The sequence below is a fragment of the Mastomys coucha genome, unplaced genomic scaffold (genome assembly GCF_008632895.1).
Source record: "Mastomys coucha isolate ucsf_1 unplaced genomic scaffold, UCSF_Mcou_1 pScaffold22, whole genome shotgun sequence".
In the NCBI taxonomy this organism is placed as follows: domain Eukaryota; kingdom Metazoa; phylum Chordata; class Mammalia; order Rodentia; family Muridae; genus Mastomys; species Mastomys coucha.
In genome coordinates, this window is record NW_022196905.1 from 224,139,907 (window position 1) to 224,157,491 (window position 17,585).

Here is a 17,585-nt window from a genome sequence, read left to right on the forward strand (position 1 = left end):
TGTGGGTAAGTGGAACAAGAAATATGACCTCTCAAAGAATACAACTGGATGTAAGATGAACAAAACAAGAGAAACTTAGAGGTAGCCACATTTGTGGAGTCTGGTGACACTGAGCTAATTACAAATTTCAGCTTATTTTCAGATTTTTTTTTTAAAGTTGCTACAGTGTCAAAGTCACTGGTTATGTTATAAATATATTTACATACCTCATATATACATACATTATATCAATAATCATGTTGGGAATTCTGATGCTTTTAGAAAACAGGTAATCATAAGGAAATATTTACTTAGAATAGCATCAATCTGTGTGAAGCATCTCTCTACATGGCTTGTTCATTTGCTTGCTCACTCATGCAGAGGTATATTTATTACTCTTTTTTCTTACTTTGTGAGTTTAGGTGATCTATCCCAGGTCATACAGACAGTACTGGGCTGAACCTAAAGTCTAGGATCAAATCTTGACCATCAATCTTTAGTCTCAAAAATGTTCTGTTATTTACCTTTAGAACAACAAAAAAAGACCTTTTAAAGATCAACTTTTGATGAATGAAAAATAACTTTATTTTACAATGAATGTTCATTGTTTTTCCTCTATGGAAAATGAATCTATAAAAAAGAGTGTTTTCTAAGCCATGGGATGAGTTCACGGATCACACAAGAAACTATAAACTGACCTCACCGACTGCTCCTGGGAGAGACTGCACCAGATTAAGTACTGTCAAGTCATAAGTAGCTATAAAGAGACATTTTGCAAGCGTCTGCCATGCAGTTTACTCCCCTACCTTCCAGATGTATTCCTCAGTATGGCCAGAGCATCTGGGTAGCCGTCCATGTTGTAGTCTCCAATGTGAAGTGTGAGTGGAATTGGTATTGTGGTTGGTTGCTCTTCATGCACAAATGGCACAAAGCCCCAGAGTGTACCCTTATTGCTAAAATCCTGAAGCACAGGAACCCACTAAGGATAAAGGAAAAAAAAGATTATTCATAATCACTTGAGAAAAACAGTCACCATTTGCAAAAAGAACAATCCATTTAAAGTGCTGACAGTCATTATTTTATTTCATTTTCACAAAATGGTAGGTATTATCATTTACTCTGATGTATGTGTGAGACACTGGGAGGACTGGTCTTCCACAGGCTTTGGTGTGAGCATCTTTGCTTGAACAGCACACAGAGCCACAGGGCCCTCACAACATACATTTAACCTTAGGCATGAACAAGCTCTGTCCTCACCTGACAGGCATCACACTGACAAGGGGATCAACTATGACCAAAACAGCTGGAAGCAAAAGTTTAGAATATCTTCACAGTCTATAATGACTACAACAAAGAGAATAGAAAAGATCAGCTTGACTGTAAAGTGAGCCTCTTCCCCTCTCCTCTGATTGTACAGGCCTTTTCATGCTTTGATAAATTTAATATAAAACTAGAATCTGAAGAGTAGAGATCATAGCTCTATTACACCCCTTCAGAGTCATTATGTTAGCATTGATCCCGGACATATCTTAAGTGGAAGCAGGTATGCTTCAATTGGAAAGTAGCCAAACATGCCTACACATGCATTTTTTCCCCTAACAAGCAAATGGTTAATCTTGATTGCTGTAAACTAAAGTATATTAAAAATGATTTCTTTATAAAAGGCCTAAAAAAAAAAAAAGAGTATCTCTAAAATTTTGTAAGTTCTGCCATGAAAGTTTAATTTTCCATTGCGGGGGTGTGTGTAGGGCCCTTAATGAGAAAACATCGAATAAATTTACTTAAGGAAAAAGTATTACTTTATATTTTGTGAACTTAAAAAAAAAAGCCAAACATTTAAACTGGGCAGTGGTAGTGCATGCCTTTAATCCCAATACTCGGGAAGCAGGGGCAAGTAGATCTCTGTCTTTGAGGGTAGCCTGTTCTACAGAGCAAGTTCCATGATAGCCAAGGCTACACAGAGAAACTCTGTTGTGGGGAGGAGGCAAACAAAAAACCCTAAACAAATATTTAAATAATTTCACTTGATTTTGAAAAAACAAAAGAAAACCAAAACTGCTACTGTTACAATTTGCAAAAATACTACAAATTTCACAATGCTAAGTTGGCACAATATTCTGAAGCAATATACTGTAGTATTGTAAGCCTTTAAATCCTCATGCTCAGGAGTCAGAGGTAGGTGAATCTCCATGAGTTTAAGGCCAACCTGGTCTACATAATGAGTTCCACAACAGCCAAAGAGATACAGAGAAACCCTATCTCAGAAACAAAACCCTCAAACCAAAAAAAGACCCCACAAAACAAACACACAACAAAATTCTAAAATAAGCCAAAACCGAAAAAAAAAAAAAAGATTCCCCAAATTCTGAAGTAGTTAACCAGTCTATGAATGAGAGTAAATCCATGGTAGATCAAGTGTTTCCATTAAGATAACTATATTATGTTTTAACAACAAAAAATTTTTTACTCAATGTAGCATTTGTAATATTCATCAAAAAACAATACATTGGTCTTCCTAGAGATAAGAAATTATATATACAACTTTTTTTTTATATATATATATACAACTTTTAAGTATTCCCATTGTGGTCTGTCACTTAACAGGTTGAATAATAGATAAAATTTTATACCAATGAGCCAATGATGGCAAGTAACTTGACCTATGTTTTAAATGATTCACAAATATATAATTATACAAAGATAATAAAACTTATGATAGCCAGGCGGTGGTGGCATACACCTTTAATCCCAGCACTTGGGAGGCAGAGGCAGGAGGATTTCTGAGTTCAAGGCCAGCCTGGTCTACAGAGTGAATTCCAGAACAGCCAAGGCTACACAGAGAAACCCTGTCTTGAAAAAACCAAAACCAAACCAAACCAAACCAAACCAAACCAAACCAAACCAAACCAAACCAAAACAACTTATGATAATTCAATTATTCTTAAAATGCTAAATGCATAAAGATTTGTTTTATTAAGTGAATATAAACGTGTTGTTTTCTACTTATAAGGCTCCTAAGGGCTATAAAGATCAGCATGATATCCTATCATTTATTAACTCTCCCTCCACAAGAAAATAAAGCTGATGAACTCCAAGTGTCATGACCTATTATTCCTCTATTAATCCTCCACCATGATTCTCAACGATTCTAAATTACTAAGCACCAGGCAAAAAGTCAGCATGAGAACTAACATGAGTCTGCTTAGCTCTGAGAATGGAATATCTTCCACATACGCTTTATTACATACAGTGTGCTTTCTACGGTGCTGGCATCTAAAATGCTGCATTCTGTTTAACTATGGGATCTAGAATGGTTCTCTTCACCAAAAATCAACACAGCTACATTTTCTACCTTGGTAGAAGAAAAGATTTAAATGTATTTTACTATACTGTTATATATTGAGTTATTATAATATAATTTTAAATTTCACTCTGTTCTGCTTCTTTAAACATATTTTTTAACTTTGAAGATTTTTTTCAAGGCATCTCCAAAGCAGAATACCTGTCCTGTTCCAGATCTCATTAAATATATGGCACTTTTCTGACAGTCCTTATCTTCACAGCCTGGCAGCAAGTGATCCATGTGTCCATCTCCATCTGCCAAGAGAAACATCAGGAGTCCATTAACAGTGCAGAATAAAGTGTTCATGTGTGATAGTTAAAGTTCCTATTTGTTAAATGAATCCATCAGTCTAGATCACATCATGCAACTTGACACATGGCTATATAATGAAGGTGAATCATTTAAAACATCATTCAGGTTTTGGTCACTTATTACCTAGACTGTATCTTGCTTTGTTTTATTTCTTAGTTTTGTTTTAAATTGCAAACTTCTTTGTGGTTAGATGCTGTTATATATAATTATTGAAATTAAGCCTGATTTAAAATCACTTAGAGCTTATTTAGAATTATTAGTATTTATTACTGTTTTATCATTTTGGGGACTGAACTCAGGTTCTTGTACATATTGTACAAGTGCTTCTACCCTTGGCCAGCCCCAAGTAGCCAAAAAATTTTAGAGGTAGTTTTTGATTATGTTACATAATTAACTCTATTGAGAGAGAAGGAACACATGTATTCACACAGTAACACATTATTATATGCCAATTTTAAATATGGTGGATTTATATAAGTAGCTTAAGTGTCTTTTATTCAGCATAAACTTCACAAGTTATAGAGTTTTCTATACTTTGACTTCTCAAAACACCCACATATTTTCACCAGTAAGGACACGTATGAAAGGTATACATTCATTGCAGAGTTTTGACTGGGAACTTTATAGGTCACACCAGGCTGCCTGGCAGGGGTTCTTTACATCTGATTAGATTTTTTGCAAGAGTGCTACTATTCTGCACATACCTTCTGAGACAGATATATATCAAGGGCCCCATGATCACTTCTTTTGATACCCCTCATATATGAGGACCCCACTGTCTGAGAGCCTAGAGCTAAGTGTTTCTGTGGTGAGATAGTAATTTAACTCTTAAATTCAGGGCATCTTTTGAGCTCTTTTAACCACTGATTTACTTGCTGTGATTTACTCTGTCATTTCACTTGGGCCCGGTAGTATTTCAGCTGGATGGAAATCAAAGGATTGTCAATATAGACATAGTCCTCATGTATAGAGATATAAAGAGAAGTATATGACTAAAATAAGTTTATAACACCGCAATACCTCACTTGAACAGGCTTTATGGGATAAAGATTTAGCCAATGGAGTCTGACCTTAATATAAAACATGTTTTCCAGATCACTCCTAGTATTTTTTAAACAATTCAAGAGGTACTAAGTATTAGAAGGTACCTTCTTCCTGCTTGTCTGTGTTCTCTTCTACAGGGGTGGCCACTGGGGCAGTTTTCTGAGTATCATTATATAAATACATACAGTATGTACTTTGCAGTGTTCTCTATACAGTTTGGTTACCTTGAAAATTTCATCTACTATGTCTATTTTTTAAAATGTTTAAAAATTTGGAAATTATGTGTATGCTTGATGTGCCTAGTTTTATTGTAACTTGTTATACATATTTGGTTGAAATCCCTGGGAGGCCTGCTCTCTTCTGAAGGGAAATGGATGAAGAGTGGATTTGGGGGAGAGGGGAGATGCAAGAGTGGAGACTGGGAGGAGAGGAGGGAGAGGAACTGTGGTTGTGATGTAATATATGAGGGAAGAATAGATAAATAAAATATGTGTATGTATATCTCTGTGTGGTATGTTCCTATGTTCATATAAGTGCACATATATGGAGGTCAGAAGAGGGTGTCAGATTGCCCTGGAGCTAAAGTGACAGGCATTACAAAAGGGCTGATGTAGGTTCTGGGAACTGGATGCAGGCCCCCTGTAAGAGGAATACATACTCTAAACTGCTGAGCCATTTATCCAGCCCCAATTTGCTGTATATTTGAGAATTTGATATTGTTAAATTTGTATCTGGCTCATCCCTAGCATCCTATTAGACTATATGAGAAATATGTTAATATGCTCTGTTCTTAACTGATATACTGAGTTGTTGCAAGTCCAAATAATCTAACAATGAGTAACTCAGTATACTTTTATTCTAATCTATTGTGTAAATGACATAACAATATTTCAAACAATATAGCACATTAAATTTTTTAATCTAATTTCCATAAGGGGATTTGTTTTTATACTTAAAACTCAAATGCCCAACTCTTGCTAGCTCACAGGTCCATTCTGACAGAAAATAAATGGAGAAATATCAGAATTAAATGATATCAGACCAAATAGACTTAACAGATATTTATAGAACATTCTATTTAAACGTTGTAGAGTATACATTATACAGCTGTCCTTAAATATTAGGGCACAACACCAATCTTACCAAATATAAGCACACTGAAATAACTGGTTCCATTCTATCCCATTACAATGGGATACTACAAATCAACAGCAAGAAACATAAGAATGTCCATAGACTCCTGAAGATGAAACAATGTACAACTGAATGAATCACTGAAAAAAAAAAACCCAACAATTCCTAGAGTAAAATGAAAATACAATAAACTAAACCCGATGGAACACAATAAAAACATTCCTAAGAGAAACGTTTATAGTTTAAAATGCCTATATTAGAAATAAAAGCAGCCTTAAAAGTAGGTTATTTTATGATATACTTTAAGGTCTTAGAAAAAGAACATGCCAAGCCCCAAATTGTTTCACAGAAAGAAATTAAGACCAGGACAAAATTCCATGAAAAACAAACAAACTAACAAACAACAATAAAACCCCATAGAAAATCAACAGAATACAGTTCTCTGGCAACCCTTAGCCAAGTAACCGAAAGAAAGAAAAGAAAAATTAATAAAATCAAGGGATAAGAAGGGAACCATTGAGACGTATACCAATAAAATTTGGAAAAATCATTAGGCCTTACTTCAAAAAGACATAGTCTACTAAATTGGAAAAATCTAAAAAGTTGATGAATTGAAGCATATGGCTAACAAAATTAATCCAAGATGAGTCAAATTGAAGCAGTAATTAAAAACTCCCACCTAAAAAAGTTCAGACCCAGGTGAATTCATTGGTGAATTTTACTTGATTTTCAAAGAACTAAAACAAAATGCTTCTTAAACTATTCCTTAAAATGGGAAAGAGGGGAACATGACCAAGCTCTTTATGAAGCTAGATACACTCTTATTCAAAATCAGACACAGATGCAACAAAAAGAGAAAATTACAAAGCAATTTCTCTAATAAATAGAGATGGAATTATTTTTAGCAAAATAGGTAAAGACCAAACTCAAGAACATAAACAGAATATCAGCATTCATTATTCTAATAAAGATGGCTTTATTATAGAGATGAAGGACTAACTCAACACATAAATCAATAAATGCTATAAATTGCATTCAAGGATACAAATACCATAGCCATCTGTCCATATGCTGAAAAGACCTTTGACAAAAATCTAAAACTTCATCTTAGAAAAGTTCTGAAGAAATTCTGAATGGAAGGAGCATATCTAAATGTCAGAAAGGCATATCCAACAAACCTTTATTTAATATTATATTAAAGTTGGAAAAATTCCAATCATTTCCAAAAAAATCAACAAATAAGACTTTCTACTTTCTTCACTCTTATCCAACATAATACTGGTAATATTAGCTAGGGCAAGAAGATGAGGGAAGTCAAGAGACATAACTAGGAATGCAGGAAGTCAAAGCAGCCCTCTATGCAGATGATGTAATTCTATAATCAAGAGGTCCTGACAGCTTTAGCAGAAAACTCTTAGCAGTTCATCAAAGGGTCAGGAAAATTAACATACAGAGAAAAATCTATAAAAGTTGTTCTAATTTGACTTCACTGTTGACAAACACTGTGACCAAAAACAACCTAGGAAGAGAAGGACTTATTTCAATTTACAGGTCACAGTCCATCAATGAAGGAAGCTGGGGCAGGAGCTCAAGTTGAACTGAAGGGGAAGCCATGGAGGGCACTGCTTGCTAGTCCACCTACAGCTGCTCACTAGTCCCAGCACAAATGTTCAAGAACACATTAGCACAGAGACAGCCTGAAAGGCCAGAACATTTGGTGGCCAGTAGCTTGTTTTTATTTACATTACTTTTTGTTTTAATCCTTTATATTTTGACCCTTGAGGGTCAGTGGCAGAGACAGGACAAACAGTGGAAGACAGCACAACTGACATTAAGTATGATGAGCAGAAAGAAAAAAAATGAAGTCAGGTGAACAGACCTTCAAGGTCCTGTGAGGCACTAGTAAGTGGGGGGGGGAGGTAAGGAGGAAGGAAGAGTGAGAGAGAGAGAGAGAGAGAGAGAGAGAGAGAGAGAGAGAGAGAGAGAGAGAGAGAGAGAAACAACAATCATGGACAAGGAATACTTAAACTACTTATTCTCCTCAGAAACCCAGGACAGAAGATAGGGATGATGGCTTTACAAGACACAGGCTGCGTACGTGGCTCTGTTGGTGAGGGCTTTCTGTGAACACATGAGGAGTAAAGCTCAACTGCAGTTACCATGTAAGAGCTATGTATGGTGACACAGGACACTTAGTTGACGTATGAGAGAGATAACAGTAGATGCTTCACATGCAGACTCTTAACTCAAAGGAGAAAAACAGGGTTACTGTGATGTCCCCTTTCCTCCCAATTTTGATGAGCAAGGCTAAGAAATTCTGTGTATCTGTTAAAGAGTATTCAGATAAAGTTAGATTGTGGTCCCAAATGAGGAACAACAATTTAGAAGTGAGCCATAGCTAAAAAAAACTGACTGAATTCAAAGGGAAATTAAGGAATTTCTTTTTAGGAGTGTCACAATATGTGGTAGAAACTTAATAATGGGCTGAGTTTACTTTAATGAGAAAGTAATAAAATCTTTCAAAACAGCAATCTCATGGCAAGACAAATCAGCACTTAATGAATTTTGTAACAGATTCATTTCTCTTCGAGTTTGACTCCCCTCTCTGCTCCCCGAATCTATAAACAAATAAATATACCTGCAAGAACTACACGTGTATGGTTTTGAAATGGATAATTTAGGAAAATGGTCGTATAGTATAAAGACGTTTCTAACTGAACCACCAACCAAAGAACATACATGAGATGGACCTAGGCTCGTCTGCACATACGTAGCAGATACACAGCTCAGTCTTCATGTGGGTCCCCCAACAACTGGAGGGGAGGCTGCCTCTAAAGCTGTCACCTGTCTATGGAATATGCTCCCCTAACTGGGCTGCCTTGTCTGCTCTCAGTGAAAGAAGGTATATCTAGCCCTGTACAGACTTGATGTGCCTGGGAGGATACCCGGGGAGGTTTCCACCCTCTCAGAGGAGAAGAGAAGGGGGCAAAGAGGGAGGGACTGTGTGAGGAAGGGCAGTGATCAGGATGTAAAGTGAGTTAAAAAGGAAACTTTTCTAAGAGTAAAGCCATTAAAAGCACAAGGAACAGAAAGAAAACATAAAAATATTATATATGGTTTAAAACCCTTAAAATCTTATACAGCAGAAGTTCACTGCTGGTGGTTGTGGTGGTTTGCATAAAAATGGCTCCCATAGGCATATAAAAAGTGGCACTATTAGGAGGTGTGGCCTTGTCGCAGCAGGTGTGGCTTTAGTGAAGAAGTATGTCACAAGGGGTGGGTTTTGAGGTCTCTCTCAAGCCAGCCTAGTGTGGGATTCTCTTCCTGTTACCTGTGGATCCAGAATGAAGAACCTTCAGCACCTTTTTCCAGCATCATGTCTGCCTGCATGACCCCAGGCTTTCAGCCATGACAATAGTGGACTGAAGCTCTGAACTGTAAGCCAGCCCCTATTGAATACTTTTCTTTATAAAAAGAGTGGCTGTGGTCATGCTGTTGCTTCAAAGCAATAATATGCTAACTAAGACAGTTGTCATCATTTATCTTAGGAGTATGTGAAGCACCTATGTGACACTCACAGCTCATACAGAACCAGGCATCACTTCCTGTCTCTGCTACTTTCATCCTAGCTCTTAAGCATGCTTCTTAGCCTCTGAATCTCTACTATCCAACTGTAAGGTGGAATAAATAATAGTTCTCATCTCAGAGAGAGAGGTCACTTGAAACATATATAATTCTGTAGCATCCCTAGAGATGGGGATTCTATTTGCTGTCTAGGTTGGTCTAGAACTTGGCTCAAGTGATCTTCCTGACTCAGCCTCCTACATAGGTTGGCTAATAGCATTCATTACTCTGCCTGGCTTATAAAAACATTCTTATAATTCTTGATATAAATGTTATTATTAATGTGAAAGAAAAGTAAACATTTGCATATCCTAATTTCCAGATCCTTTTCATGTTACTGATATAAAAAAACTTAAAAAATTTCTAGTAGTTGAGACTACTAGAACTATGGGGTAAATGTGATGGTAGGCCAGAGCAGATTAAATACATATAATGTCCATTTGTCTCTATGTGTGCTACTATGGAAGGGAATAGAAACAAAGAATGACCTTGTGAAAGCTGCTACTGGAATAGAATGCTCAGGGGAAAAAGCAAGTAGCAAATGGTATTTTCACTCTACCTACTCTTTCAGTATTAATCCAACTTATCTACTTACGTTCCTCTATTCCTCTGTTCGGCAAGCATGTCAGTGGGTGAAGCACAGAGGATTTATGTACTCATCTACATCCAAGAAACAACGCAGCTCTGATTTTCCTAATCATTGGATGTGGCATTTGTACAGAGTTAAAACTGCAGAGTTTAGACTTAAGAAAAGGCATATTAATAAACAGCCAGATTTGTTTGAAAACAGCACAGGGTTTTTAGTCCCTTTATAACATTCACAGACTTTGCATTGCTCTGTCTGACACTAGGGGATTCTTTTCAGGTATAACTTGCCAGAGAGAAATACATTTTACCATCTTCTTAGATGTTTGACTCTATTAGATCTAAGAATAGACAAGCTATCTTCAGTTGTCACTATTATAATGCTGTAGAAATCAAAGAATGAGAGACTGTGAAGTTCACAGGGCACTGAAATGGGTTGTTCTACTAATCAGAGCAGAATTATAGTGATGCATTCACAATTAAGTAGTGTTATATTACTAAATATTGAAGATATCTATTAAATTATGAAATAATATATACAGCAGTGTAGAAGATATCAGTATTCAATAGAAATTCTATATTTAAAGGGGTAATTTGCTTTCATACTTACAGACATGGTTAAACAGGTTATACGTGCAGTAGGTTTGAGTCTGTAATTATGTCTGAGGTATAGTTTTATAAAAACCTCATGCATAAGTTAAGAATTTATCATATAAAAACCTATCCATATGGGCTTCAGACCATACTGGGTTCCAGTTTTTCTCCTTAAAAGTATCTAACCAATGTAAATATTGAGTATGTATAAAAAAAATCAAGAATCTAAAGTAGTAGCTTTATAAATTTTATATAAATTTCTGTTAGCATCTTTTCCTGTTATTATGATTAAAAATCTAGCCATAAGCAACTCAGGAGAGAAAGGTTTCATTTCAGTTCATAGTTCCAGGTTACAGTCTATCACAGTAGGTATGTCATGTAAGCAGAAAGTAGAGGAAGCTGGTCAGATCACGTCACACTCAGGACAGGAAGGAATGAAGGCATGCATGCCTATGCTCAGCCACTTTTACACAGCTCACTTTTATACACCACTTTTTATATAGTCACTTTTATACAGCTCAGGATTCCCTGCTACAATTAATAACAGTTTGTCCCACATGAATTAACAACATTAAGACAATTCTCCATATGCAAGCTCAGAGACCCAGCTCCTAGATGTTTCTAGATTTTGTCAACAGTTAATGCTAATCATCACAATTACCATTTCTAATATCAAACATTCAAAGTAGTTGTCAGAACTACATCTGGCATCTCTGACATCACGATAGATGCCTTATACAACGTTTTGCTATAAAGTACGTAGAAATTATGGGACTAATTAAGTCTGTTATGAGAGATTGGAGGCTACAATGTGCAAAGAATGGAATGGAGAAACTGATGGATTCTATTTGTTTCAAAGAGTTCTGCAGCATTAGCAGACTAAGAATGCCTCAGCTTGTATATGCCACATGGCCATGAGTAAAAACCAAATGTTTTAGGAAAACATTATAATAGTATTATTTTTTCTTTGGAGTGATAGAGGGAGACATGTTTAAATTGGCTGTTTTTACTAGAATCACATCAAAACAAAATTGTCAGTGTAAAGATATAAAAGGATATTGAGAAGCTGTATAAGCATCATTTCCCATCAAATATTTTCAGTGGTTAGAACTCAAGAATAAGAAAAATGAAAATATACAGAGTGTGAGTTATAATTTTTTTGGTTGTAGGTTGTTTCTGATTGAAATCATCACCAACTTAAGAGATTCTAAATAGTTTTTAGTCAGTCAGTCAGTTATTCTTTCTCTATGGAAAATATTTAAAATTTTGCTTTAGGATGTTATTTGAAAGCATTTCTACACTAAGTATGAGCTTGATTATTTTTTGTTTTTGTTTTTGTTTTTCGAGACAGGGTTTCTCTGTGTAGCCCTGGCTGTCCTGGAACTCACTCTATAGACCAGGCTGGCTCGGAACTCAGAAATCTGCCTGCCTCTGCCTCCCAAGTGCTGGGATTAAAGATGTGCATCACCACTGCCCATCGAGCTTAATTCTTAAAAGTCAGAAGTTAATTAATGGACTTTTTTCACTTACTTAAAATAATTCATGAAAATTATTTAAGACACACTCTTTTCAAAGATGTTGTCAGGTCAATGGATTGAACTAGAAATCACATTGGTTGAGAAAATCCAGACTCAGGAAGACAAGCAGCACATGTTCTCTCTCATCTGAGCCTCCTAGATCTACATCTTCAGATGTGAGTACACAACCAGGAGTAACTGGAGAAACCAGGAAAGTAAAACAGGAGCATGTTGGGGTTGGGGAGCAATGGAGAGGGGAATAGCAGGGTAAGGGATCTGAAGAGAGTTAGAAAAACCAGGGTCTCCAATTAGGGAGGAAGAAGAGAAATAAATACAGGAGGAGGAGTGAGAAGGGTAAAATAACATTAAGGATGTTTGATAAGTCATAAGAAATCATACTATTAACTATCTCTCTGAAATACCCAACCTCGTGGGACTGAGTAACTACTGGATTTTGGACTTTCTGTTCATAGCCAGCCATTGTTGCATTAGCTGGCCTGTGGCCTGCAAGTCATTCTAATAAATCTCCTTTCTATACATAGATTCACTCTATAAATTCTGTTACTGTAGGGAACCCTGATTAATACAAAGTCTCACCAATATGGTAGATTAATCATGGTCTGAACAAGCTGGGGACATCTCAGGAAGCTTCAGCTCTACACAAAGAACAAAGCAAATAAGGAATGTGGAGATGCAAGAGTTTTCCTTAGGAATGAGCACACCAACTGCTTACCTGATGCTAAGTGCTCAGTCTTAAACACAGACTGAGCAGATCATATTTATGTATTTAGGATCTCTCTCTTTCTTTTTCTCATGTACATATGCTGCATGGGCAAACACTAATCCCTGACATTATTAATGATACTCGGTTATGCTTGCAGACAGTTATGCTTAGCATGGCTGTCCTCTGAGAGGTTCCACCCAGAAGCTGACTAAAACAGATGCACACACCCACAGTCAAACAGTGCATGGAGCTTGGGGACTCTCATGAAAAAATAGGAAGAAGGATTACGGGCCCTTAAGGGGATAGGAACTCCACAGGGAGACCAACAGTTTTGGACTCTTGGGATTCTCAGAGTCTGAACCAACCAAAGAATATACATAGGCTGGACCTAGGCCTCCCTTCACATTTGTAGCAGAGCATTGTCTTCATGTGAGTCCTGAACAATTGGAGTGGGGGCTGTCCTAAAACTTTTGCCTGTATGTGGAATATGCTCTTCTAGCTAGGCTGTCTTGTCTGGCCTCAGTGAGAGAGGAAGCACCCAGCCTTTCAGAGACTTTAAGTGTCAGGGTGGGGGGGTATACCCAGGGGCCCCCACTAGGAGCGGGACAATGAGTGGGATGTAAAGTGAGTAAGTAAAAAGTAAAATTAAATTTAAAAAATGAGGACATGAATTTGAAAGAGAGCACAGAGGGGTATAAGGGAGGGCTTAGAGGGAAGGAAAGGAGGGGACTATGGTATAATTATAATCTTTTTTTTAAAGATTTATTTATTATTATATATAATAATAAGTACACTGTAGCTATCTTCAGACACTCCAGAAGAGGGTGTCAGATCTCATTATGGATGGTTGTGAGCCACCATGTGGTTGCTGGGATTTGAACTCAGGACGTTTGGAAGAGCAGTCAGTGCTCTTTCTCGCTGAGCCATCTTACCACCCCAATTATAATCTTAAAAAATAGTATTTATAATTAACATTGGTCTAGGCTTGACAGAAACAGTAAGAAAACATTTTGTGAGTTTCATAGGTAGTATGTCTAGCATGTTAGATGGAGAAACTAGATATGGGTCCAGTGTTGGGGGTATGGCATATAATTCTGAATACAGTGGACAAGGAAGACCTCCAGATGGTGACCGTTAAATGAAATCAGAAGGTGGTGGTACTGTGAACAAAGAGGAGCAGCTACAAGAAGAACATTTTATAGAGGGATGAGGTATGGTAAATGGGTGCAGGAGGGAGTACTTGATAAACATAGGGCAGTGGGGAAAACTGGGAAGATGGGAGGTTCCTGTTCATCTTTGTGTATTGGTGGGCCCTACTGTAGCTGTTGTACTTGACTGTTCTTCCAGACCCGTTGGAACATATTGTCTGCCTTTGGATAAGTCACTAACTTCTGACATGGTTTTAAAGAAAGTACTGAATTGTATGACTGAACCAATGACTACCCCATACAACTTATTCAAGGAAAATAAAAGCTCATCAGATTCACTGGAACCATCACTTGATTAAGTTTGTCCATATTATACTTATTACAGTATCCTGTATTTCTTTGAAAAATTATGACTAGGGAAAAAAGTGATAAAGTAATACATTTAAAAGTTAATATCTAAGATACTTAAGATTTTCACTGGAGTTTCTACTCTTTATAATAATAACAAAAATAATGAAGTCACTTAACATATTTCTTTTTTTTTATTGTTTTTTGTTTGTTTGTTTGTTTTTCAAGACAGGGTTTCTCTGTGTATCCCTGGCTTACTTAACATATTTCAACTATAAGAATTAAATAAATAGTGCTGGGCAGTGGTGGTGCATGCCTTAAATCCCAGCACTTGGGAGGCAAAGACAGGTGGATTTCTGAGTTCAAGACCAGCCTGGTCTACAGAATGAGTTCCAGGACAGCCAGGGCTACAAAGAGAAGCCCTGTCTCACAAAACCACAAAAAAAAAAAAAAAAAAAAAAAAAAAAAAAAAAAAAAAAAGGATTAAACAAATAAAGATTATCTTTTAACTTAAAAATATCAAATTAAAGGTATCCTTAAATAAGTCACATAACTGTACACAGAACATCCCCTACACAATCTCATTTATGATAGAGTTATTTCCTATGTACCGACAGTACCTGATTTTAAAAATTCTTTCATAAGAGAGAATAAAAATATCCACATGCTAAATAATATACAAATTAAATACAAAGTTGAAATCTCTATACATGGCTTATCTGATATCTCATTCCAAATCACAAAACAACTAAAAATTTAAATTTGTTAGATAGTTACCAAATAATCTATCTATAATCAAGGGGAATTTGAGTGTTCTAAGTGTAGTTTCGATATAATAATTTCTGGTTGACCATGGTTAGCCTAAAATTACAATAACATTTTTATTAAGCATTATAGGAATTTCATAAGGTTATCTTATAGTGACATTTTTCTAAAATTATAAAATTACATAACATTTTCCAATGGATTTGTCCATGTAACTGAAGATAGAATCAATTTTATACAAACCAAGGAATTTTGTGACAAAAATTCTCACAGCTATTTTGTTAAATTAACTTTGCTAAGTAATAAATCATTATTTTATTTTCTTCTTTATCATTCTACAACTTGTTCAGTAGTAATTTAGCTATGCAAGCATATAAGAGAAAAGGGGGAAACAGGAATGAGGTAACCCACTATGTGATCATTTCTAAGCACAGTTGTGTTTTGAACCTGTGAGTGAGAGAACATTAAGAGACAAAACCGATCTTACCAAAGTCTGCAAACGCTGATTGTCCAACCACCACCAGATTTTTAGGTTTTTCAAAGATACTATGGATAGAGAAGTTTCCACCCTGTTAAAGCCAAAATAGTCTGAATTAGGCCACAATGACATAGTCATCCATCAAGTGGAAAACTCAGAAGAATAATTTAGCCCTTTGTTACTCATTCTAAGAGCATCTTAACCTCCATACCACTTCTATAAACAAAGAAACCAGCAAGTTCAAGACAGTGCAGTGTGACATGCTTGTTCTCCAGAATGTCCCACGATGCTTGTCATCCTTGCACTCTAGCTCCTCATCTCTAACCAGTTCTGTGAATGACTCTTCTGAATCATGTGGTTCCCTCCTACCCCCATATTTGTTATTTTCCTCATACTTTCTACTTGTGTGGTAAGTCATTCGAACAAAGTACAAGTTACCATCACATAATCATATTAACTCTCCCCTCTCATAGCTACCTCTCTTTATCTACTCCCAATATTTACTTTAAGGAGCTCATCTTTTCCTAGGTTACTATGACTCCTACTCATGCTACCATACCACTTCCAGGCTTTCTTTAATCAAACTATCTGGCTGGGCGGTGTTGGTGGTGCACGCCTTTAATCCCAGCACTTGGAAGGCTGAGGCAGGTGGGTTTCTGAGTTCGAGGCCAACGTGGTCTACAGAGTGAGTTCCAGGACAGCCAGAGCTATACAGAGAAACCCTGTCTCGAAAGACAAAAAAATAAAACAAAACAAAAAAACAACAACAAAAAAAATTAAACTATCTGATATGGGGTATCAGTAACGGGGGTAACAAGGCTCTACTCATCTGCCTATCAGTCTGAAATCATTTGACAGCTTCTTAATAGAATATTAAAGATCAAATTAGTTTAGAAGTCAGACCATACTAATCGTGTCTATAGTAGTTTTTCTAATCTTTTTTTTTTTAAGATTTATTTTTATTTATTTTATGTGTGTGAGTATACTGTTGCTCTCTTCAGAGAGACCAGAAGAGGGTATCAGATCCTATTAAAGTTGGTTGGTAAGCCACCATGTGGTTGCTGGGAATTGAACTCAGAAACTTTCTGGAAGAGCAGTCAGTGCTCTTAACTGCTGAACCATCTCTCCAGTCCCAGTTTTTCTAATCTTAGTTTCCAACATTTCTTTCATCATCTGAATCAAATTGGCTCTCTTCCAATCTGAGTGCATTTGGTGATTTTTGTATACTTCAATTCTTGAGTGTCTCTTCCTCTCTGACTTCCCATTGTTAAAACCCTACTAGTCATTTCAAATGTCAAATCTTTCTCCAAGCCTTCACCGACAATCCTGGGTACAGCAGAGAACAACAACTGTTCCCATGTTTTGGTCTCTATAATGTAAGTTTTATAACTCTCATCACATTTCCTGGTGAGGCATCACTGGCATAGCAGTCTTGGCCATCCTCTTGGCCCATACATCTGGATTTCCCAGAACTTGATCACTGAGCTGAGCATGCATAATATCCCAGAAAAGATCTGTTGGAGCTCTGATGTCCTACTAGTTAATGTGGTCTTTAACATTTAAGATTCTATTTGGTCAATTGATATATTGATGCAAAGTATTTGACCAGTCTTTCACTGAAAATGGTCAGCTATTTTGAGAATACTGCTATCTGATTAAATTAATTTTCAATATATATATTTCCCTTCATTTACATTAATGATATACCCAGTGTTACTGTGAGTAATGACACAAAGTCTTTGATATAACTTTTGTTAGGCTCTTTTAAGAATTCTGCTTAGCCCAAACTTGGCCTTTCATTTCCTCCCTTATACAACTACAAAGCTGTAAGTAAATGATGGTAGTCAGAATGCCTCACCTTCAGTTAATAACTAGCTCTGGCCTGAGCTAAAATCCTGTGAGGTGAGTTCAAATAAGGATCATTTTTCCTCTTAGTTAACTTCTTCTGTTTCCTGACAATAAAAATTTCACTTTGGCCGGGCAGTGGTGG

The 17,585-nt window shown here is 36.4% G+C and overlaps 1 protein-coding gene across 1 annotated transcript in view; it reads right to left on the reverse strand.

Moving 5' to 3' along the window:
• Nucleotides 1-17,585, reverse strand: part of Itfg1 (integrin alpha FG-GAP repeat containing 1) — a 121,551-nt gene that overhangs the window by 43,333 nt on the left and 60,633 nt on the right. The window contains exons 8-10 of the mRNA XM_031340681.1: nt 15,605-15,686; nt 3,482-3,576; nt 786-958 (exon numbers count right to left, since the gene is read on the reverse strand). Coding sequence (XP_031196541.1) covers nt 786-958; nt 3,482-3,576; nt 15,605-15,686 — 350 coding nt within the window. The remainder of the gene's footprint in view (nt 1-785; nt 959-3,481; nt 3,577-15,604; nt 15,687-17,585) is intronic.